The sequence below is a fragment of the Malaya genurostris genome, chromosome 1 (assembly GCF_030247185.1).
Source record: "Malaya genurostris strain Urasoe2022 chromosome 1, Malgen_1.1, whole genome shotgun sequence".
NCBI lineage: Eukaryota > Metazoa > Arthropoda > Insecta > Diptera > Culicidae > Malaya > Malaya genurostris.
Genome location: NC_080570.1, coordinates 136,827,239 through 136,852,335, shown reverse-complemented (window position 1 = coordinate 136,852,335; position 25,097 = coordinate 136,827,239). Strand labels below are relative to the sequence as shown.

The following is a 25,097-nucleotide window of genomic DNA, read 5'->3' as shown; positions in this document are numbered from 1 at the left end:
AACATTTTGAATTGCCGAGATATCAGAAAAAATAAACCGAGAATTTTGGAAAAAGTTATCTTAGTCGAAATTTCAGTAAAATATCGCTTTGCCGTTCGTTTTCAGCATCTTTTTTCGGCGAGATCAAAATTAAGTTTTAGGTGTGTACGTAGGACCAGAGTTACAATTTGTTAGTCATGTCGAATGTCCTTGATAGACTGACTAAAATCATCTCAACTGTTTTGCAAATTGCTTTAAATTTGGATCGTAATTCCACAGCTTCGTTTTGTGCAAACATGATTGCCAAATAAATGCTGATAAAATTCCAAATAAAACTTTTTTTTTCTTTGATCATTTCTAATAAACTGTAACTCGCAACCATGCGTACATAACTGACAACGAGCAAAACAAAAAAAATAAAAACTATGTATTTAGTGATTGTTCATAGGTATCGGATTAATTTTGTGGTTGATTAAAGGTAAGTTTTTATCACTAAATTTCTGTTTGATCATAAATCTATATTATCATAAATCTATATACAATCGGGCAGCACAAAAAAGAAATCGACAGTCCCACGACAAAATATCGAAATATTCTGCTTACATCTTTACAGTGCTCTATGCTTGTTGATTTGCCGGAATTGTCGGAGACTATTGAACAATTCAATCAGCGTGGTCACCACGAGATAGCGTTATGGTAATTGTTTTGACATATCCCATGTATCTAGAAAAATTTTTGATGAATTTTTCAATTTACTTGAGTTTAAAAGAATGCAGATGGCAAAACCTTACAAATATTGGTAAGAAAAACGATTATTCACGTGTTGTCATCAAATATATGATTTCAAATTGTCCTATACTCTTGACAATCTCGGATGAAATTTGAAATTTTCAGTTCACATACAGATTCGATTTAGATGATAGAACATGAGTAAATAGACTAGTCATAAAACTTTTGATCATAATTTATCAATTAATTTCAAAATCCAACCCAAAAAACAAAGAAGTGATTCAGTAAAAACCATTCAAGCGAAGAGGTTGTGTTTCGATTGTACTGGCTCGTGAGTTAACGGCTGCTACCGAGACAATTCTAAGCTTCAGGTAGTTAAACTGCCCATAGCAAACGCAATATTCGGGGCGTTTCCCGACTGGAAAGCTAGCAACGAAGGCCATCCCGTTCATACGCACAGAGGTGTAGAGACACAGAGGTGCGAGAGCATAGAAGTGACGAGTCACAGAGGTGCCATCGCATAAAGGTGCGAAGACGAAGGGGTGCAAAGGCACAGAGGTGCTAAAGCAACCCAGTGCTGATCTACCAGGTACCAGAATTTGTACGCTGCGTAGAATCAAAAGAGACGGCATATATCGCGAGGTGCTACACTGCAAGCATCGCATTTGATCGCCACCAAGAGCAAAAGCACTGTACCTGGGGTCAGGTACAGCAAGTGCAGTGGTGTTCACAACGACGGCAGAGCAACTGAGATAGCAGTAAACGACAGAAGACTGCCAATTGGAAACAGCAAAAGACTGCCAATTGGAAATCGTTGGAAGAGCTTCACGTCGTTCTTCACGATAAAGGAACAGAGACATCAGCTACAAGGTAGATTTAATTTAATTTATTTTTTATTTCTTATATCTGAAATTTTACTAAACATAAGTTTTTATTTTGGTATTATTAATTTACAAAAAAAAATTAATGTAATGGATGATCTCATGGAAGATCATCCGAATCCGATTCCGGATACTAGTAAAAGTTTAAATACTCCGAGGGCTAAACATTATCCACAGGGTACCACTGGGCCATGGATAGTCTATCTTCGAAAAAAAGAAAAGATTTTAAACTTGATGCAAATTACAAAGGATTTGACATCACATTTCTCTGAAGTTAAAGAAATCTGTAAGGTTAATAGAGATAAAATTCGAGTTGTAGTTAACGACTTGAAACAGGCAAACGATATTGTAACCTGTAAATTATTTGCTATTGAATATCGAGTTTACATTCCATCGAAGGAGGTAGAAATTGACGGTGTTGTGACTGAAGCAAGTCTGACAGCAGATGATTTACTTAAAAATGGAGTTGGCCGTTTTAAAAACTCCATGCTTGAGGGAGTTAAGATACTCGAGTGCAAACAATTGTACTCAGCATCTATTGTCGATGGAAAAAAGTCTTATCGTCCCTCAGATTCGTTTCGCGTAACATTTGCCGGATCTGCATTGCCTAGCCATGTCTATATCGATAAAATTCGTCTTCCTGTTCGGCTTTTCGTACCGCATGTTATGAATTGCACGAACTGTAAAAAATTCGGACATACAGCTACTTACTGTAGTAATAAGTCCAAATGTATCAAATGTCAAGGGCCTCATAAGGATAATCTTTGCGATAAAGATGTTGAAAAATGTGTTTATTGTGGGGAAAGCCCTCATGATGATCTTTCAGTGTGCGCTGCATTTAAGCTGCGTAAAGACAAAATGAAGCTTTCTTTAAAAGCACGGTCTAAGCGCACATATGCAGAAATGCTCAAAACGGTCATACATGTCTCCCCTTTGGAAACCGAAAACGGTTTTTCAAATCTTGCGGAGCCAGAGGAATCTGACTCTGACGGAAATAGTGAAGATACCTCGTTTGTCACTCCTCAAGGGTCTGTTAAGAGGAGATTAACAAACCACAAAATACCAAAAAAGACACCTAAAATTATACCTTCAAAAAAAGATCCCCGTGTTAAAGCTAAAAAGCCAAATTTAAAACCAAAAACTGTGCCTCCTGGTTTGTCAAATTCACAAACCAATCCAGGAACTAGCTCAAGAAAAGACAATAATCCAGTGGGCTCCATTTCACATTCACCAACAGGATTACTGAAATTTTCGGAAATTGTAGAATGGATTTTCGCTGCATTCAATATTTCTGAACCTCTAAAGACCATCATAACAGCATTCCTTCCAATAGCTAGAACTTTTTTGAAACAGTTATCAGCTCAATGGCCAGCTCTTTCAGGTTTTGTATCATTTGATGGATAATTTATCATCCGCCGCAAATGATTCAATCACTGTCCTGCAGTGGAATTGTCGAAGCATCATGCCAAAACTTGATTCATTTAAAGTTTTGTTGCATAGTCAAAAATGTGATGTATTTGCTTTGTGCGAAACATGGCTTACATCAAACATAGCCTTAAATTTTAATGACTTTAACATTATACGTCTCGACAGAGTCTCCCCGTATGGTGGAGTGCTTTTAGGAATTAAGAAATGTTATTCCTTTTATAGATTAAACATTCCTTCGACTTCTAGTATAGAAGTTGTTGCTTGTCAAATAAACATTAAAGGAAAGGACATTTGCATTGCTTCGGTATATATTCCTCCAAGAGCTCAAGTTGGACAACGACAGCTTAATGAAATTGTCGAAGCCCTTCCTGCTCCACGTTTGATTTTAGGAGATTTCAATTCGCACGGAATGATGTGGGGTTCCGTTTACAATGATAGCAGATCATCTCTAATATATAATATTTGCGACAATTTTAGCATGACGGTACTAAATATGGGTAGCATGACACGGATCCCAAGACCTCCTGCACGTCCAAGTGCATTAGATTTATCTCTTTGTTCGACTTCAATTCGACTAGATTGCACCTGGAAAGTATTTCCTGATTTACATGGTAGCGATCATTTACCAATCATCATCTCAATTAGCAGTAACAAAGGCATTGCTAATTCAGTTAATATTCCATATGATTTGACAAAAAATATTGACTGGATTAAATACCAAAGTAATATTTCAAGTGTCTTAACTTCAATGGAAGAGCTTCCCCCACTTGAAGAATATGACTTCCTCGTTTGTTCGATTCTGGAGGCCGCAGAACAAGCCCAAACCAAACGATTTCTTGGTCCATCGTCTAACAGAAGACCTCCAAATCCTTGGTGGGACAAAGAGTGCTCAGATGCTAAACACGCGAAACAAAATGCTTTCAAGACGTTTTTAAAACGAGGAGGAGGAACTCCTCAGAATTTTGAAAAATTCTTGGTTTTAGAAACCAAGTACAAGAACATACTTCGGGTTAAGAAATGCAGCTATTGGAGACATTTTGTGGAAGGTTTGTCAAGAGAAACCTCAATGAGCACTCTTTGGAATACGGCCAGACGAATGAGGAATCGTAACGTAGGAAATGAGAGTGAGGAGTACTCGAATCGATGGATATTTGATTTTGCGAGGAAAGTTTGTCCAGATTCCGTTCCTACGCATAGCATTGTTAGGGAGTCTTCTTCAAATGATGATTCCATTGATAGCCCCTTTTCAATGATGGAATTTTCCATAGCACTCATGTCTTGTAACAATAACGCTCCTGGATTGGACAGAATTAAATTCAACTTGGTGAAGAATCTGCCCGACCTCGCAAAAAGACGTTTGTTGGAATTGTTCAACAAGTTTCTTGAGCAAAATATTGTTCCACCTGACTGGAGACAAGTGAAAGTTATCGCCATTCAAAAGCCGGGGAAACCAGCTTCCAATCACAACTCATATAGACCCATTGCGATGTTGTCCTGCATCAGAAAATTGTTCGAAAAAATTATTCTACGACGTCTCGACACTTGGGTCGAGACGAACGGTTTGTTGTCAGATACTCAGTTTGGCTTCCGTAGAAATAAAGGGACGAATGATTGCCTTGCATTACTTTCGTCTGACATCCAAATTGCCTTCGCTCAAAAGCAACAAATGGCATCTGTATTTTTAGACATTAAAGGAGCATTTGATTCAGTTTCCATTGATGTTCTTTCAGACAAGCTCCACCAACATGGACTCCCAGCGGTTATAAATAATTATTTGCACAACCTTTTGTCAGAGAAACGCATGCATTTTTCACATGGCGATTTGGCAACAATCAGAATTAGCTACATGGGTCTCCCGCAAGGCTCATGCCTCAGTCCGCTCCTCTATAATTTTTACGTGAATGACATTGACAGCTGTCTAGTAACCCCATGTACACTAAGACAATTGGCAGATGATGGCGTGGTTTCAGTTACTGGATCCAAAGCTATTGATCTGCAAAAACCATTGCAAGATACCTTAGATAAATTGTCCGTTTGGGCTGTTCATCTTGGTATCGAATTCTCTGCGGAGAAAACAGAGCTGGTCGTCTTTTCAAAAAAGCATGATCCCGCGCAACTTCAGCTTCATATGATGGGAAGAATAATCGAACAGGTTTTGACTTTCAAATACCTCGGGGTGTGGTTTGATTCCAAATGCACGTGGGGAGGACACATTAGGTATCTGATAACGAAATGCCAACAAAGAGTAAATTTTCTTCGAACAATAACAGGGTCTTGGTGGGGTGCTCATCCGCAAGATCTAATAAAATTGTATCAGACAACGATACTTTCAGTGATGGAATATGGATGCGTTTGTTTTCGTTCCGCTGCAAATTCTCATATTATCAAACTTGAGCGAATTCAGTACCGTTGTTTGCGAATTGCTTTAGGCTGCATGCATTCGACACATACAATGAGTCTTGAAGTTCTGGCGGGAGTTCTTCCATTAAAAGATCGATTTTGGGAGCTTTCATCACGCCTGCTAATAAGATGTGATGTGCTGAATCCCATGGTAATTAATAATTTCGAACGACTAGTCGAGCTTCGATCTCAAACAAAATTCATGACAGTATATTTTAACCATATGTCACAGGAAATCAACCCTTCAAGATATATTCCTATCCGTGTCAGCCTCCTAAATGTACCTGACTCAACTTTATTTTTCGACACATCCATGCAGCGCGAAGTGCGTGGAATCCCGGACCACCTACGCTCTATGGAAATCCCAAAAATATTTTCAAGTAAGTTCAGGCATATTAACTCTGAGAAAATGTTTTACACGGACGGATCGCGAATGGAAGAAGCGACAGGGTTTGGTATGTTCAACAATAATGTTTCGGCCTCATTCAAGCTTCAAGAACCTGCATCTGTTTATATAGCAGAGTTAGCAGCAGTTCATTATAGCTTGAATGTAATCGTCACATTATCTCCAAACCATTATTTCCTCTTCACAGATAGTCTGAGTGCAATTGAAGCCATTCGCTCAAACGCTGCTGGCAAAAATGAACCGTTTTTCTTGGGTAAAATAAAACAGTGTCTGAACGACATATTGAATAATAATTATCTAATCACAATAGTTTGGGTTCCGGCTCATTGCTCCATTCCAGGCAATGAAAGAGCCGATATTTTAGCCAAACGTGGTGCTATTGAGGGTGAAATTTATGAGAGACCGATTGCTTTCAACGAATTCTATAGCGCGTCTCGCCAAAGAACACTTGCCAGCTGGCAAGCTTCTTGGGATAAAGATGATCTGGGTCGGTGGATGCACTCAATTATTCCTAAAATATCGACAAAGGCATGGTTCAGGGGACTGGATGTGAGTAGAGATTTCATTCGTGTGATGTCCAGACTCATGTCCAATCACTACACGTTAGATGCACATCTCCTTCGAATTGGACTTTCCGAGACTAATCATTGTGCTTGCGGCGAAGGTTACCGCGATATTGACCATGTTGTTTGGACATGCGTGGAGTTTCGTGATGTCAGATCTCAACTAATAAATTCCTTGCGTACCCAAGGTAGACTATCCAATGTCCCAGTTCGCGACATTCTTGCTTGTCGTGACCTTCCATACATGAAACTTCTTTATCATTTCATTAAATCCATTGGAGTTCCAATTTAAATTTTATTTTATGTTAAACTGTTTTCTCTTCCATGAGTTCAACCAATAGCCAACTATAGGATATTGAATATAAGTGGTGAACTGATACAAACAATCCTGAAATAGTTATAAGATCATGTACAAAATAAATGTATTTTATTTAATGTAATTAAAATAGCAACTCGCTTGATAAAAACAGTGTTTAGATTAACTAATGAGTACCAACATACTAATATGATATTCGAAATGTATTAGGTTTAAACTACTATGTATTGTGGATGCCACGGCGAAGAAAAACTTATGTATATTGCCTATGAAATAAACGTATTTATGAAAAAAAAAAAAAAAAAAAACAAAGAATATCCCAAATATGAAAACAGTACCCAACCTCACTTCTTCGAATTTGGTATTTCATGTTACGATTTCTCCATAAATATCAATCAAACATACCACGGAAAGTTACTGAATCATAAATGATCGATTTTTTTTCCAAATTTTCACACGTTTTTGTATGTTAGTATTCGAATCGTAAGAAAAAAATAAAAATCCTGCATTTTGTTCGAATCTTCAAGCAAAATCTGAAAATTATCACCATCGCTTAGTTCAAAGCTCGCCACTCGGGCAGCGCAGCGATCGCAAAAGAGTTGGTTGGATTCTTGCTTATTGAAGATGACCCATACACGCTCTTTGAACATAACTCATGGTTTGAGTTCCGATCACTCAAATTCATGAACTGGAACAATATGTCAAAATTTGAATATGGATTTGAGTAAAATTTACTCAGGCCATGAGTTCTCTCGCATTCATTCATACAATAGAGTAAGCGTTGAGTTTTTAAACATTTGAGTGAAAAAATTACTTCTTACATCCTCAAATTCTTATCGAATTTGAGGATGCAAGAATACGTCGTTTTTGATTGCCGTTTCTAGATCTGGTTTTTGAAATCATAAATTATCAATCATAGATGTTTTCAATAGAAATTTTGAATCACTCTTCCGGGCTTTCCATTGAAAAGAATGAAGAATGACTTTGTATATAAACATTTACGAATAAGAATGTCTTTGTTTTAAGTGCAAGGAACTACAATTTTGAGTTAAACTCATTCAATTTTTGAAAAAAATATTTTTTTCCATATTTTGACTAAAAAATACTCAAATTTTGAAAGCTTCCTCTCTTAACTCAAAAATGAGTAGATAGGTGGTAACTCAAGTTTAGAGCACGTGCACTTTTTGTGAATTTGAGTGATGTGTCACTCAATTTTGATTTATGTTGAATGAGGGTGTACACCATTAAGGTTCTCGAAGAAGGAAATGAATATCTAGTTCTTCCTTCGGATTATGATGACGAATCGGATGGTTTAGCTGTTCATATCGAATCAAAGTAGAGTAATGTTATCCACAAATGAAAAACCAACTTGTTATTGTGTGCTTCTTTTTTTGTGTCGGTTTGTTAGAGAAACGTCTGGCAATATAGCGTTATCTCGAATACTCTACGGAGATTCTGTTGCGGAAATCTTGCAAGAAGTGTGGGTTCAAACAGTGATTTATCGTGAAGTGAAATTTCAGCAAACCGATCGTGCCTTAACTGGTCATGCAATTTCGTAGAAACTATGGGTAATATACCTACATTCTGTACCAGTTCTTGAATGAGAACAATGAAAAGCTGAATTACCTCCGCATTCTATAATCAAATTCTTCAGATCTGTTCTCATATCAGAGGTTGTACAACTGGAAAGTACACGAAAGAGTCTATCGGTTGCTAATACTATCAACGACGCATTCTCAGCAGAGCTAACAGCATTGGAAGATGAAACAGAGCCGATCATTTCTTTGGCACAGAGAATAAAGCATCGTATCAGTGCTCTTCAATTCCGATCATCGATCAATACTAGCCTATTTGCAGCAATTCAAGGGTCTATTAGACCGGAAGATGACGAAATAAGTCGTTCCATAGCAGAAAATGTGTCAGAAATGATAGACGTAGATCGCATGTATACAAATTTAAAAAAATGCTTGTTATCTGAAAAATTTGTTCAAATTAAACTGAGCTAGTTAATCTTAATTATTATTATCCAGATCATTTTACAGCTGATGGATTAAAGACTTCACCATTTAAATAACCGCAACGTTTGAAAATTTTTCTCCATGTTCATGAATATAAACTTGAATTGCTCTTCGTTCTAAAGATAAACTCAAGATTACGAAGTCCCATATAAATCGAAGAAAAATTTTTTTTCGGTAATCGTGAACCCGAGAACTCAGTAATAGTATACTTTTAGTAGCCCCTTGTTAAAAAGCGTCGATAAACATAGAAAAGCGTCTCGAAAATACCATGGTTACGCTACAAAACCAAAAAAAAAATAAATGTTTGAAAGTTTAGCGTAAAAATATTTTGGATCTGATTGCTTCTAAAGCAGATTAAACCGTTTTAAATATTAGGCTAGTTGTATATAATAAATTACTTCTACATTCAAATACAAAGAACCGCAGAAAGTGTTGTGAGATTGTTCGATATTATGTATATTTGAACACAATTTGTTACTAATATGAAAAAAAAAACATCACCATAGTAACGACGCATAGAGCGACTGGGCGTTTGTTGTTTCGGTGAACCGATTTCATTGAGGGGTCATATTTAAATGGTGTATGAAAAATCATAGACTATTCCATCTTGAGTTTATCTTCGCTAATACCTTCCAAGTTAAAATTTCGGCGAAACAAACGCGTTTGAAAACGTCTGTGAAATAGTTCTCGGCTTTCATCAAGATAGAGCACCGGATATTCGTTTTTGCTTGTGAAATGATTCGTCTGAAATTATCACCACATTGCGTTATCAGTATGTTCTCAGAAGAAACTACCATGCGTTCACCCCAAGCGTAAACTCAGAGCATTAACTTAGTGAGGGGTGAGATGAAGGAAAAACTACGTTGCGTTGGCACCCAAAATCGTATCTAAGGAAACGCTTGGTAGCTTGTACGTCAAAAAATTTATAGCATTTTCATTTTCAACACTAGTTGTAGGAAAGAACGAGATGTTTTGCTTACACCTCAATTTTATGGCGTTTTCGTTTTTAATTTGCACTACACCGGTGTAGCGAAAACTGCACTGAAACCGTTCGTTTTTACCAATTGCACTACACCAGTGCTACACTTTTTCTGCATCGATACCACTGGTGTAGCACTCATCAAAAGTTTGGTGTAGCTCTGTGCAATGGAATCATGTATTGTAGTCAATGGTTACTGTTTATGTTTTCGTCATTTTTGTTCGTTTATTCATGCCTCAGTGTAGCACTGCACCGGTGCAGTGCAAATTAAAAACGAAAACGCCATTAGTAAGTGTAGTCGGTGCTACAATGATAAAAGATCGGTCAGAAGGAAGCGCCAACATCCACGTAAATGAATGCAGAGATGATATTTTCATTCAATTGTCATTCGCCTAAACGACAATTAAATATTTCATCTAGCAGTAGGAACTAATAATGATGATTAAGTTTGTAGGCTGGTAGATGATCAGGTAAAAACACATTCCCATGTTCTATAAAAAGAAGTTCATTGTTTCCTAGAATGGGAACTATATAGAAGCTAGCCCAACTCCGACAATGAAAAAATATCGTCGGAATAGCCCAGAATTATGGCACACTTACTAAATTAGAAATCCCTGGCGGAGTAAACGTACCATTCAAACAACACCTGAAATGGCCAGCAATTTGTACGAACACACAATCGCTAATCCCCGTCCACAAAAACTCAGTCTGTTTACAGAATTCCCTGAAAGAAAGCACGATGAAACCATGGAAGCCAACACGGGAATTATCGCTGTGGACAAGGAATGGTTTGCAATGGTCACCCGAAACGGTCACATCATAATCATCATCCAGCAACAACCCCCACCACCATCACCGCCGCCAGTGTCATCATCTGGACAGGGGATTACACGCGTGGGTGTTGAAATGGGATACCATTACCTAAAGTGATTCTGTCCGGTCCCGGCATGGCGTTGCAATTGATCGTGAGACCGGCCAGACGGGGTTATCTCACCCCGGCTGTTTGCCAGTGTGACCTCTTTGCCGTTGCAGTTGAACGTGTCGGATGCGAATGATTTTTTCCTCGTTTTTCACCGGCGACATGGCACATTTTGATAGCGGCGGTATTTTCTGTTTTTTTAGATTGTACTGTACGACAGCGGCACGTAGCTGAGGAATCCCACAGAACACGGGACTAACGATAAGAAAAACACACAAATGTTTTGACTGTCGTTTATGCTTCTATTCGACACTGTTGGAAAGCGGAGGAATTTATTTCCTAAACGATATATGACAAACAAGAAATAGCGAGTTGCAGTTTCCTCGACGATGGATGATGATGCACGTAAAGTTGGTAAGGTTTTTTGGCGGCTATAGCGTGCAAAGTAAGACGATCACATTTCCCACAACCCTCCTGGGTTCGCTGTCCTACACCGCACAGAGACTCAGGAAGTCTCTATGTGTTATATGAACTGATGATAAATGTGATGTGAACACTACACTACATTGCATCTATGAATCACGTAACACTTACTGGATTATGCATTAAACAGCATCTAAATGCCAGTTGCCAGAGAAAGTGAACAAAGACTGTCATTTGCTCTTCTTGCCTTCTAAAAAATCTACCCAGAGCTATGATGTGATTATTTTTTTGAGTGTGTCCTAGTACGATGAATAAATTGACACAGGTGGCGAGATTCTTCTAAGTAGAGTGCGGTTGGCTTTTTTTCTAGAAAAAGATGAAGATGTAAGGAAGGAAAATGTAAACATCGACCGTTGCAGAATTATCCATCGCATCACGTCCAGTTGCTATTACTAAGCATATAGGTTTTTTTCATATTTATCATTAGAGAAATACTTGATAACTTGTAAATTTGTGCTACACGCCCGAAAATACCACATTTTCAAGCAACACTGCCCTCTTAGAAAAAACGTTCAACGGTGGTCCTTCGTTGGTCCAAAACGTTGGATCGTTGGTCCAATGAACGTCCAATCAATCAATCGGGAGACCAACACTTTCGTTTGCCGATTTTGATACAGACCGTTGAACCGAATACCATTTTTTTCGTTCAATAAACCCGGCAGACAGTGGTCCATTGTTGAGCCATTTTTAATATGAGGAGCTGGAGCCCCGTTGGACTAGTTTTACTGGAGCATTTCCGGAGTTTTTTCCACTTATTTTTTTTTTCAAACTAACACTACATACCTGTACAATATTTCTACTTCACGTAGAATAACAACAAATCTTATTTCTATATGAAGGTAACACCTAATTTTCACACTATTTTTCCAAGAGAAAAAACAATAACTAACCGTTCCAGCACACTGAACGAATATTTCGTGCAGTATGTCGTTCAATAAGCGTTCAACGACAAACAAAATAGAACCGCCTATTGAGAGAGTGTTCTGGTTGCTGAGGAGCCGTGATGGTCTACTGATTTGTATATAAATCTGCAGATTTCAAAAACACGCTGCAGTTATGTTTTTGTTGCAGACTTTAGAAAAACGTGATTTTCGCTGAAATTCGTAAAAATTCACAGACTTTTAAAATCAGCACATATTTTATTACAGAGTTTACAGAATTTTCAACATTTGAAATTTTCATCTAAATCTCATGAAGTGCTGAATACGTTTTTTGTTACAAACTTATGAAAATCAAAATTTACAGACTTGAAAAAGCTGTGCTGTTATTTTTTTGCTTGATAAGCCACCCGCTTGTATGTGCCAGGCAGATTTCTTCTCAGACGCCTGGCAGCGTCTGCCAGAATGTTTTGCCGGAATGTTGGCAAAATTCAGGCAAGAGTTTAGCAACAATTCAACAACCGTTTCCGGCAGAGAATTTCACCTAGCGGTTATTAACGGTTCTGTTTCTCTCGGATTTTTGCCATACAAGACTGGTAGAACCGTTTGGAAGCGGTTCTTCATTTTTAGCGCCTTTGGTCTCCATTAGAAGTTCTAATGAAGGGCAATAATATAGCTTTTTCACTACCAAACATAATATTCAAAGCTTAATTAATCAATATTCCACACAGCAAAAAAATATGAAATTTACAGGTGACGCAAATCATAGAACGTAATCCGTGAAACGACTGAATTTTATAATAATGACATAAATATACGTTCGCATTTCAAGCAAACGTGTAAATTTACATGTTTTAGCGCTTAAAAGTATGTCAGAAAGAATTAAATATAAGTTATATTTACTGTAAAATTGAGTTGTTTTTGACGCTCAAAAGACGTAAATTTACAGCAGTATTTTCATTTTATTTAGCTGGTCTAACGACTCTTTTTCATTTTTTGATGTATGCAGGATTGACGAATATGAATATGATGAAGTCGAACAGAAAAAAGTAGGAATAGCGAACTTGCAAGACATCACGTGGCGCGAAAATGACGCAACTTCGTCTGCAAAATTGTGACAATTGCCGGAATATTGCCAGGCTTCTGCTAGCTGTCAGTTTTCTGTATCATACTTGATAGAGAAATGATAGTCCGCAGACATTTTTTGCCGATTTACACACTTTCGCAACCCTGTCTGAAGATATTTGAAATTTTTACCTGGCACGGTTCAGAGCCAGAATTGGCAAAGGAAAAAACCTATTTTAATCCACCTAGTGGTGTAATGATGCCTTTCTCATATTACTCATTACATCATAAATATAACCGTGAAATTCGCAAAAACAGCTGTTTATTGAATAGAAGTAGGAAAGTTTGTTCGAACCTAATCTAGCAAACTCTATAAAATCTGTTTTCGTTTTGTGTTTTCTTTTTCTTTCGGTGTTGTACATATTGTCACTCTATATGGCGATTTGAAAACTTTGACACTCATCGCCCTGCAACTGCGAAACCGGAAGTCGGATCCGGATGAAATTTCACAGTAGGTTTAAACACAGTATGAACTTTAATTCAAATCAAGATTTGTCAAAATCGGTTCAAGCATCGCAGAGAAATCGAAGTGAATTTAGTTTAAGGAGTTTTTCTTCTCCACTTTCGGTGCTCTCGGAACAGGAAAACAGGTGACCAGTAGTGCCGAATTAAGTTTTCATGCCCACAAACTAACAAACTCTGCAAACTAGAAGAATTTATCAGGCAGTTTTATGGGATTTGTACCTGTTTTTAACCATCGTTCGTGAAAAAATACTTATAAAATTGGTAATTTCCCACTTATCACGCTTTAGTTCCGAAACCGGAAGTCGGATCCTGATAAAATGTTACACCATTTTTTAGGATATTATAAGACCTTTCATTTGAATCTTAGTTTGCAAAAATCGGTTGAGTTGTTCCAGAGATAATTGAGTGTAAACTTTTTCTCAAATTTTCACATATTACCATATAACTCCGGAACCGGAAGTCACTTTCAAATGAAATTCAATAGCAAGCTATGGGACCATAATACCTTTTATTTGAATCTTAGTTTGTGAAAATCGGTCCAGCCATCTCTGAAAAAAGTGAGTGCATATTTTTTTCACTTTTTTGGTACATATCATCCTATATCTCCGGAACCGGAAGTCGGATCGGAATGAAATTCAATAGCAGGCTATGGGACTATGAGACCTTTCATTTGAATCTTTGTTTGTGAAAATCGGTTCAGCCATCTCTGAGAAAAGTGAGTGTATATTTTTGTTACATACACACACACATACACACACACACACACGGACACATACACACACACACAGACATTTGCTCCGTTCGTCGAGCTGAGTCGAATGGTATATAACACTATGGGTCTCCGAGGCTCCGTTCGAAAGTCGATTTTCACAGTGATTGCATAGCCTTTCTATATGAGAAAGGTAAAACGACTTGATAGAAAAACCGAAAGAAATTGCGCTAAGATTTTCAGTGTTCTTTCATTCTGGATTCGCATCAAAAGTCGTAAGTGCCGTTCATCGCGATGCTATTTCATTATAAAATACCGTTCATCCGACTATATTCGACGAAAGATGATTTATCTACGCTAATACCAACCGGATAACTAATCAAAATGGCATAGCCCATTACTTTAATCGTGTTTGTTTAGAAATACCGTCAGAGATACATTGCGAATGACAAAGGATCTTCATTTACTGGTGGAAGATAATGATAAAAATGTTATACAAACGAAAATTTTAACTCGATTTGCTGCAATATCATGAAACATTTTTCACTATAAAAACATGGAACAATTTCTAATAAAAACAGAAGGTATATTTTTTATTTCGATCAAACTTCAATGAACAATTGTAATAGCCTTAGGTTGTTTTCAGAGTGAGCGCGTAACGCGATGCGAAGCGATTCAATGCAATGTACTGTTATCGCATTCACTCTGACAGGTTTGCCTTGTTCAAATGCAACTAGCTCGCACGCGCGGCTAGACGCATCGCGTGACGCTCTCACTCTGACAGCAACCTTAGGTTGTTGTCAGAGTACAAGCGTCATGCGGAGCGTCCGGATGCTCGAGTGAGCTAGTTACATTTGATCAAAGCAAACCTGTCAGAGTGAACGCGATGCGGAAAAAGTTCGTCTCTAATAGCAGCCTTACGTTCAAATTTTCATCTCTTTTGCAGTCAGAAGATGTACGAGGCATGTTCGAAAAGTAAGGGAGATTCATTTACTTTTCAAAATCGATAATTCGTAACGCGTTTAAGCTTGTGCATATCGACGCGAATACTAGTAGTACAGTTAGGACGGTGTTGTTTTGATTCAGTAACCATTTGCCTATCTGTGCGTACAGCAAACAATGTCTGTGAAGTTTGGGCTGCTGTTGTGTACACAATGAATTTCAGTTACTGTATTTCAACGAGAGTGTTTGTGTTGTGTTTTATAAGAATGGACGAATACATGTTCATAATGAAAACAGCAGAGTGGTGGGTCCAGTAGTTTCTCACACTGAACGCCCCAGTGACTGCGCAATTGTCACGGAAAAACTTGAATATAAGAGGAGCTCGCATAAGGATTAAGAAACTTGATGCAGCGTTTCAAAAATAGTGAAGCAAATCTAAGTCGCTTGTAACATGAGAAACTTGCTTTTTGATATTAAGTTTTCCGTTAAATTGTTGCTCCTAAAATCCAGTACTGAGTATGCTTTTTAACATGCAAATGATGTATTCAAGGCTGTTTAGTTTACGCTGGATTCTCTTAAACGTTTTTTCAAATCAATCACCGAGTAATGAAAGCTATAAAATCGAAACCATCAAGCTAAAACAAGTTCCGTCCATTGTCGATTTCTGATGGTACGTGATTGAAATGCCCCGATTGTAGCATGTATCATGCATAAAATTCAAATCGATTCCATTAACTCTTCCCCAGAGCATAGGCGAATGCATTGTGGCGGAAAATGTGTCTGCCGATTTTCCGTAAATTGATTTCCAAATCATTTGCCTTTCGTGACTCATAAAAAGAAAGAAACACTTTCAATGTTGCATGGCGCTCACTCGCTCGTAAATCACGTGAGGAAAGAATACTAACGCTCACTCCCATTCCATTATTGGTGTCGTAAAATCAGTCGAGTGCCCTTTATGGTTCGGATTATGGGTGCAGAAGGGTTTATAAAAGTGATCATCGACGGTGAGAATCGGTGTTTTGAGTTCGGTACGAAATGTTTGGGTTTGGCACCATCGCCAGCACGCATTCGTATTTTTCAGATCACGGTAGCTAAGTTCAAGTGGAAACTTTTTTTTCCTTTCATTGATAAAAATCTAATGCGAAAAAAAGAAAAATCTAATGCAAAATAAAAAAATTAGTGAAAAATAATTTTATCACTACAATGGGCAAGTAAACTATTCTGCAAGCTAGCGTCATCTTTTGTAGAACACTGGACCTACTGAAAATAAGCTGAACTGAAACGATAACTAAATTATTTACCATTATTCCGATGATTAATACAGCAGAGTGTTGATCATTGCCCATCTGATGACGTTTTCTGTAATAAATCCTTCTTCCGGTGTTTGGAACAGAATATCAATAATAATCAAACAACTTCCCCGGGACTCCCGGCGAGGAGACTCTAATCCCAATAAACATTTCCGAAACACGCAGGAAACCACCAGCTGGATTTGGAAAGGCTTGTATCAATAGTCCCAAAACAATCTGTTCTGTTTGTGTCGAGAAGGGTTTTCCATTTTGCTTTTATTTACCTTTACCTACGGAAAGGTTCAACCAACACCTACTGCGATTGTCTGAAACAACACTCAATTTTGGAAACATTTTCACGCCCATTCGTTGTCAGACAGCACTTTCAGTGTCACCGGTGGCTTTTTGGAAGCCGCCTGGTGGAGTCGGGGGGTCTTTAGATGTTAATTGCTTTATGCTTCTGCCAATTTTATTGGCATCGTAAAACCGACGACACGACCTGCCACTCGTCTATCGAAACTGTATCGCAAATTTAACTACCCCTTAGTAACTGGTAATGTCAAAATGAAATCACTTGAAAAAAAAAATTGAAACTGGCAGCACAAGTTGCTAAATTATTGATTTTGAATAACAGTTACCATATCCTTGGTTACTGCACATTGAAGATTTGAGCAATGTAAACAAAACAAAATGGGTATTTAATTACGAAAATTTAAAATGGATTCAACGGCTGCCTCGAGTGGAAGATCTCTTCTGCGCAGTAAATTCCAAGTTCTCCAGCATCATTACCTGTCATAGAAGTGGATCAATCAATCGGTCTTGATGCGTGGTGTATGTACACGCAGAAAAAAAAATTGTAAAACTGATCAAATCAGGGTTCACAACAACGAATTATTTTGTTGATATAGTGACAAAAGAAAATCTGGGTAGATTCAACAAATATTGCTGACTGAACCTACAAACAATAATATTTATTTAAATTTGTTTGGTATAGTTATTTCTACTAATATATTGTTTAAAATCAAAAATATTTTTCTTATACGTCCTGTCATTTTTATTACCAAACAATTTTTCAATAAATTCAACTATTCAATTCAGTTCGGGGAAAACAAATTGAGGATAAAATCAACTGAGTATTCTAGTGAATATTAATAAATAACTGGTTCGAGACAATCACATTATTTTCCAAAAAATAAATCAGTTCATTTCACTGAACATTTTGTTGAATTAAATTGATGCATAAGGTATTCGAAACACATTTTTTTTTAAACAAATCTTTTGCTAGTTAATTCACTTCATTCATTTTATTAAACAAACAATGCATTCGATGATTTATTTTAAATAAAAAAAAAAATAGTTGAATCAATTATTAAACTAGTTAGAATTAAAAAAAAACGTTTATTTGGAATAACTATTTATTTTTTGTTCTAAACCAAAAGTTTTTTTGTCGTTAAAGAGAAAATGGATTTCTTTAAAATAATACTCAAGTTTTGTTTTAAGTTATATTTTTATTCAAAAATTAGGATGGGTATACTAGTACCCTTGGAAATACAAAAAATCCTCGATCTTAAAAAAATAATTCAAATTTGATGATTTCATGGTTCACCTTTTTTCAGTTCAACGGTGATTACAAATGCACGACTAAATAACAATATTATCTCGCAGACCTCGAATACACTAAATGTGACTAACCACTTAAATTATTTTCTTACTACTATGAACTACTATGAATTTGTAGACCCTCAATATTACTGTTTGTTTCATAATAATTGCAAAGTCTTAAATATAAGGATTGATGTACAGTATGCAAATTAATTGGCTTTGATTCAAATGACTCAATATTTGTTATGACTTCATAACGTGATTTTTGAACTTCGTATGATTGAAAGTGATCACTGTATCGCACGACTAAGAAACGATTAGTTAAAACGAATAACTTTTCGTGTTTAACGAAAATTTCAACGATCTTATATACGTTCACCATTCTATTGAACAGTACAACAAAAATAGTGCCAATTTTATAAGTAGACCCTTGCTTCTTAAACATTTTTAAATATTTAATTGTATTTTTATCAGCTTGCTCACATAAAGCAATATCTACATAATCATTTTTCTTAGAAAATGGTTTCAATGCCTGATCAGAAATCGCAAACTCTAAAACATCAGATAAAAAATTTTGATTGATCAAATTATAAGCGAACTTCAAACCGGACTTTAGAGCCATTGAAAGGCATGTGTTAGTTTTGTTATTGTTTACTCGACCATACATTTTAGATTATTTATGTTTTGCTTCAAACCGCATGGACCAGTGTCGGCGAAGAGCACCACCCTTAAGTATGGCCGTTGGATAATGCAACAAGTTATGGTGTTTTGGCTTCAAATTGTCTTGAAATAAATTTACGTACTCAACGTGATGAACATTTATAAGCGTCCTCAGTTCATTGACTAGTTCGAACGGGATTTCTCTTAGGAGGCAGATGTGCACAATTTTTATCAAAGTGCAAAGTAGTAGCCACACTGCGTCTTTTTCTGGAACAAGTATACCTATTATTAGAGGCAACAGAGTTATTAATGTTTTAGTTTCGTTTGCAGAGAACTTAAGCTTTCTTGATTTAATTCTATGTTCTTGAATATCATGAATAATATTGTCCGCATTCTGATCTCCATAATCAAAACCATTTTTTCGATCATTGAATTCCTTAACATTGAAATAATGTTTTGTATAAATAAAATAATGCATCATGTGCTGCAAGTCATACAAACAAACTCCTTCGAAAAGATCATGCATTATATCAAATACAAAGTTGAATGTCACATGAAAAGAAGGAATTCGATTGAAAACGCTCGGCCCTTTTAATCCTGTTTGGGAAATCAAATTAATTTGTACATCTTCCTCATAACTATGATATGTTCTTAAGGTATGAAGATATTCTCTTGAATCAGTTTCAGTTTGTGTTCGATTTCGCTTGCAAACTCTACAGAAGAAATTTGCTCTGAAACATTCAACGAAATCTAGAATTCCGTTTACACCGAGATTGTCTCCTAATACAAAACCGAGTGTTACAAAAACTTTAATGTTTGTTCCATTGTGACTAATTTCTAGACCTTCTTTTTCTAAATCTATCAATTGTTCTATCAATTTATATAAAACATGTTCATTTGAATACTTTTTTCTATCTTGGCTTTTTATAAAGCCTACTGTTAAAATATTGCTTAATCTACCCAGAAGATAATCCGGCAAACAAGGTATATTTAAGTATATGGCACAGATTGACGTGGTTTTAGCGTGATGAGATGCGGTATCGCCTGTGTTGAAATCGTCAAAAAAAATGTTAATCGGAATGACTGTTTTGCAACTCATATTTGAAGTTCTCGTTTGCCAAATCGAACCATCAATCAAAGACCGAAACACTCCATTCGTAGAAAACTTCAAGCTTTTCAAGACCATGTCCATCATGCCATCCGATTCGAAATATTTTCTCAGCATAAATTTAATCGGCATCAACACGCCATAAACATTGTCGGATTCCTACCAATAAAAGAAATAATGTTAGATACATAGGCAGTTATGTTGAGTCATTCTTACGATTTGTGAAGATGAATCAGTTATCGTTGAATTGGGTTCTCCGCATAATTTGAACGTAATTGGATCTTGGTAAAAATTTCTTTTTTTGAGTTGTTGTATGCATTTATACTCTGAGCATTCATTGTAGGAATCAAAAATGGTATCTATCGTTTGCTTGCAAGTATCGGATACCATTCCACGAGCGTGAATGAAATTAATTGCATTACAGAGGGGATCAATTACGCTTTTTTTTTTATGTCATTGTTAATTTCGAGAGCCACCTTTCGTGGCATTGCATCATTACATAACCACTTCAGCATCATATTCAGATGTATTTTTCTTACATCGTCTATTATTACAGACAAATCACAAGTCGTATTGATATTTCCAATGTTTCCAAATTTTGATTTTCTATACACACTTGGTCCACAGAAAGTTGAGACGTTTGTTCTTGTTTTGATGTTATAGATTCGTTGTTTATTGCTCGTTCATAATTCTCGGAACAATTTTTAAGATGCTTACGCAAACTATTTATGGATGTCAACCGTCGATGACAATTACTATTTAAGCATAAATAACCCAGATCAGTGTCGTGCATTCGCTTTACATGAAGGTAATAATGAGTTGAAGTAGATGATGACCATTGGCACTTAGGTGTTGGACAACGATACATGTTGTCTGCGAATTTGACTGTGAATAGTAAGAATTCTTGCACGATTTTCGCCTTCTAGTGGAAATCCGTAAACAATGTGATTTAGTAAATTCCACGGACCAACAGATTCACGCGGGAACGGAAGTCCATACGTCTTAAATATTTTAAAACATATGTCTACAGCTTTGAGAAAAGTCGGAAGCTGATAATATGCATCACCGAAGCACACAATGAAGAAGTTCAAATTTGTCAATTCTGAGCCAACGATCACAACGAGTGGACAGCAAGGTAATTCACTTTTTTGAAAACGAATTTTCTGCAGATCTCCAACCTCTTTCTTTAGGTCGGTTATGTTCTTGATCCAAAATACAAAACTATTTCGAGTTTCGATGAATGTTGGTTTCCATTTTAATTTGTTCGAAAGAGTCAACATAGAACAAGGCAATATATACGGAATAATGAGAGATACAATCGCATCACAGCAATCTAAAATAAAATAAAAATAAATAAATAAAAGATTTGGAACTACACGTATTAATTATAACACGAACGTCATATATTTCCTTGAACAATCCAATTACTGCACGAAAGTGGCAGGCAGCGACCTTAACACGAGTCAAAATTTTTGGCAATACTCGACAATTTGACAATAGTACTGATAATGTGATGGAAAGCGACTATGCGCATTTAAACTGGATTGACAATATTACAAATGCTTTGAATTCTTAGACTCTAGCCATTCTAGCGCTTAAAATTTTGACAGCAACATTTTTCTCGCACAATAATATCACAAATCTGTATGAAATGTTCAAAATGACGTATGTAACAATGAGGGATTCTCTTTGTTTACTTTCTCTTTTGAAAATTACGGCACTCTTAGCAATCCTTCTCTCCAATCATTTACCGATAATAATAACTAAAGCTATCATCTTTTAATCTGCTCTGGAGAAATTACCGAAAAAAAGCAGGAATATTTCGCAATAATCGAAAGAGAAAGTAAATAAAGAGAATCTCTCATTGTTACATACGTCGTTTTGAACATTTTATACAGAAATACAAAAGCCACATTCCGTTCATAACAGGGATGCCAGGTTAAATTTCAAAGCATAAAGTTAAATTTAAATTTAAACATAAGTTGAATTTAAAGCTTCCATGGCAGCGGAAAAGATCGTTTTTAGTTAGTAAAATAAAGTACACGAAATTTAAAAAATGTACATTTACCATTTGAGAATAAGTGCGTGTCAATAAATATTTTTAAATGTGGCAGCACTGATTTGCATATACTGAGCTTATTAGTATATATGTACTGAGGGATGCGGATTGTGTATATAAATTTCCCCCAGGAGTCTAATGAAATATAAAATGCGCAATATTGAATATTGACATTAGTACTGTCTCGTGTATGGGCCACAAAAAAGTTTTAATTAAAAATGGTTATCAAGATTATTGATGATGAGTGATTTCTTTACCTGTATTTATTTCGTTGATGGATAATAAGTTGAGAATTTCTTTTCCAGATTTGTCTTTAATGTCTGTTGTAGCTAATTGTTTTAAACAATTGGTCAAATCAGGCCATATCTCAAAAAGTGACGAGCTGTTAGTTTTGAATTTGGAATCAAAATCGATTTGAATCAGCTGATAACCAACAGGCTTGCGAAGAATAGGATACGCATCCAAAATCGTTTCACACGTTCGAGTTTCCAGTTTTTTTATTTCAAATAGCCTATAAGCGCTTGTAGAGGCCCACTTTTGAATTACAGCTGGCCATTCATCTTCATGATGTCTAATCCAAATTTTTATCTGCTCATATTGGATCCCTGTTGATCGTACATGAATAATATATGCAGTTAACAATTTCGTTATGAAAAATAACAGCTTCTTAGAGCGAAGCCAAAGTGAAAGCGACAAACAACTAAGTGATGAGAATATTGACAAATCGCATGGTGTCACGTGGCCGAACACAAAATGATATGAATGTCAGAGTGAACTTTCACTCGTAACTCCGTGTGATCTGTCACAATTATTGCTTCGCTGAGTCGTGTATCACCTGTGTCACCTTCACTCTGGTTTCGCCCTTACTTACATTCCGTGTTTGAAAATTGTTTGTTCGAATCTGTTGTTTCGCTCTTTTCTTCAGCTTTTCCAAGTGCCTCTACACATTTATAGTTGTAATTCCGATCATAAAGACACCCTTTAGGGTATTTGCTTAATCTCAACTTCTTTCCGCCATCGTATGTATATGAAGGCTGGTACCATGTGTACTGAAATGATGGAAAGAATAATATTTCTTTATGAATAGTAATCGAACGACTCATATAGATAAAGTGAAGGAATCAGTTACAACCAATTGGTTTATCAATACGTATAAGTCATCGCCTCAAATTCAACAATGAACATTGGGTACTACATTACTACATAAGAAATGTTGCAAAGTTTGAGCGAGTTTTACATATTTTTGTTTTTCTCATAGGAATTGCAATCAAGGGAAATCAAAGGTTCTATGGCTTCATCGGCTGATATTGATTTTTTTAGATCTGAATGTCGGACGTGTTGAAAATATCAAATCGTCATAAAAAAGACAAGATCATAACAAATGAATACCGTAGATTCCGATGGAAACAGTTTACTAAGCTCCGCTGCCCGGTCTTCAAGCTGCTTGTGAGTCAATTTCCCAAAGCGGTCTTTGTACTCGTCGATGACTATGTGCGTAATGTTTCTCCTGTCTGTTTTACTCAATACTTTCGTCTCTTCGTACACTTTCAGGATCCGTTTACCTCTGGCTGAATTTTTCAGTAAGAAAGAGGCAGTACAGTTCTCGCTTTTCATTGGACTTCGGTGGGTTCTACTAACATTCTCACTTGACTTCAAAGGTGAACTTATTGGAGGCAGGTTCTACAATGATAAAAAATCATTAAATTGTTATGAAAAAAGATTTTTTCATTATCTAGTGAACTAATGATGATACCTGTGAGATTCTCCAGGAGTTTAAACCAGATATGATTCTTGTTCGATCTGCAAGGTACGGCTCGCAAACAAGGGTTTCAATTTCTTTTCTTTGTATAACTTTGAGTAATTCGATATCGTATCCGTTATCTATTTGAAAAAGAAAAACAATCTAATGAACATATTTCACTTGAAAAAATACCATTTATACGAATAAATTTTTTAATGACATTTTTGCATGCTCCTAATGAACGGAGTAATTTCACAATGTCAAGAGATTCCCAATCGATTTCTTCATAAATATCCTCTAAAGAATCACCAGAGTCGAAAGACACTTGCGCGACATAATTGATTATCCCATCAGGTGACGATTGCTTCGATGTACAATCGAAGGATGAAAATATATTTTTATTCTCCTCCGACATAACCTACATTCACGAGATATAAGTTAGATATTAACTAGAACTAGACAATTTGCGTAGTATGGTAATAATTCTTAAATTGATTTATTAATTAAATTTGAATAGTTTCTTTACTATAGAAAACTAGGGACTGAACATGAATATAATCATAAATCGAAACTTATTAATCAATCGGGCGCAGCTGTGTCAGTGATTATAAAAAAATGAAAATTATGAGACAAAAGCCAGAGAACCAGATGGTAAAATAATTATGGTTGTATGTAGTATGAAATGGTGTATATTATTCCGGTTCGAACAGGGAATTGGAATATATCATATATTTTATTAGAATTCGTTTTCTCATGAAGAGAACGGCTAATGCTCGCATATAAATACCGTAGACAGTATAATGGCGATATGTTTCGTTGGCTAAATCGAAAACAATTTGGAAGAATGATAAATTGTCATACTTACGGTGTAAAACTACTGCCACAGAAATATTCAAAATTAGAACATTAATAAAATTTGAGCGCTTTCTTTTGTTCATTACTGATCCACGGATAATGGTACTTTTTTTCTCCGCAGCAGGGATGCCAGGTAATTTTCCAAAAATTTGTGATCAAGCCAAATATCTGTGCACGTTTCCCGTACCATAATAGCTGATTGGAATCATTTTGGTGAGCAAAAAAAAGGTTTCACTACCTTTTTATTCAACCGCTTTGTACTATTTGGTGCTAAACTGTGATCGATTTAAAAAATCTGTGAAAATCTGTGATCATTTTCAGAAATCTGTGCCATTTTTAAAATCTGTGCCATTTTAAATATCTGTGCAGAAAGTTGAAAATCTGTGAAACACAGATTAATCTGTTAACCTGGCATCCCTGCTCCGCATGTTTACACTGATCGAAAACAAATTAAATTTAGTTGATTAATTTAAATAACGAATTTGGTTGTATCACATTGCAAAACACATCCTGTTAGAAACAAACAAATATTTTTTTAATGTAAAGGTGAAGCTGAGTTGAAT

The 25,097-nt window shown here is 36.2% G+C and overlaps 2 protein-coding genes across 3 annotated transcripts in view; one reads left to right on the top strand and one right to left on the bottom strand.

Moving 5' to 3' along the window:
- LOC131425877 (probable serine/threonine-protein kinase yakA) overlaps positions 1–25,097 on the top strand; it is a 218,795-nt gene that overhangs the window by 113,605 nt on the left and 80,093 nt on the right. The gene's annotated exons all lie outside the window — the stretch shown is intronic.
- Positions 18,075–21,386, bottom strand: LOC131425878 (uncharacterized). The gene is made up of 3 exons (XM_058588133.1): positions 21,278–21,386; positions 20,096–21,212; positions 18,075–20,038 (listed from the first exon to the last, which is right to left on the bottom strand). Exons 2-3 carry the CDS (start codon positions 20,267–20,269, stop codon positions 18,785–18,787), a joined length of 1,428 nt encoding a protein of 475 aa, XP_058444116.1. The 5' UTR covers positions 20,270–21,212; positions 21,278–21,386; the 3' UTR covers positions 18,075–18,784.

Bases quoted from the DNA above. Each gene is read 5' to 3' on its own strand.
- LOC131425878 (XM_058588133.1), bottom strand. From the start codon at position 20,269: ATGGTATCCGATACTTGCAAGCAAACGATAGATACCATTTTTGATTCC. The intron at 20,039-20,095 runs GTAAGAATGACT...TTTTATTGGTAG, and splicing joins CTGATTCATCTTCACAAATC to GAATCCGACAATGTTTATGG.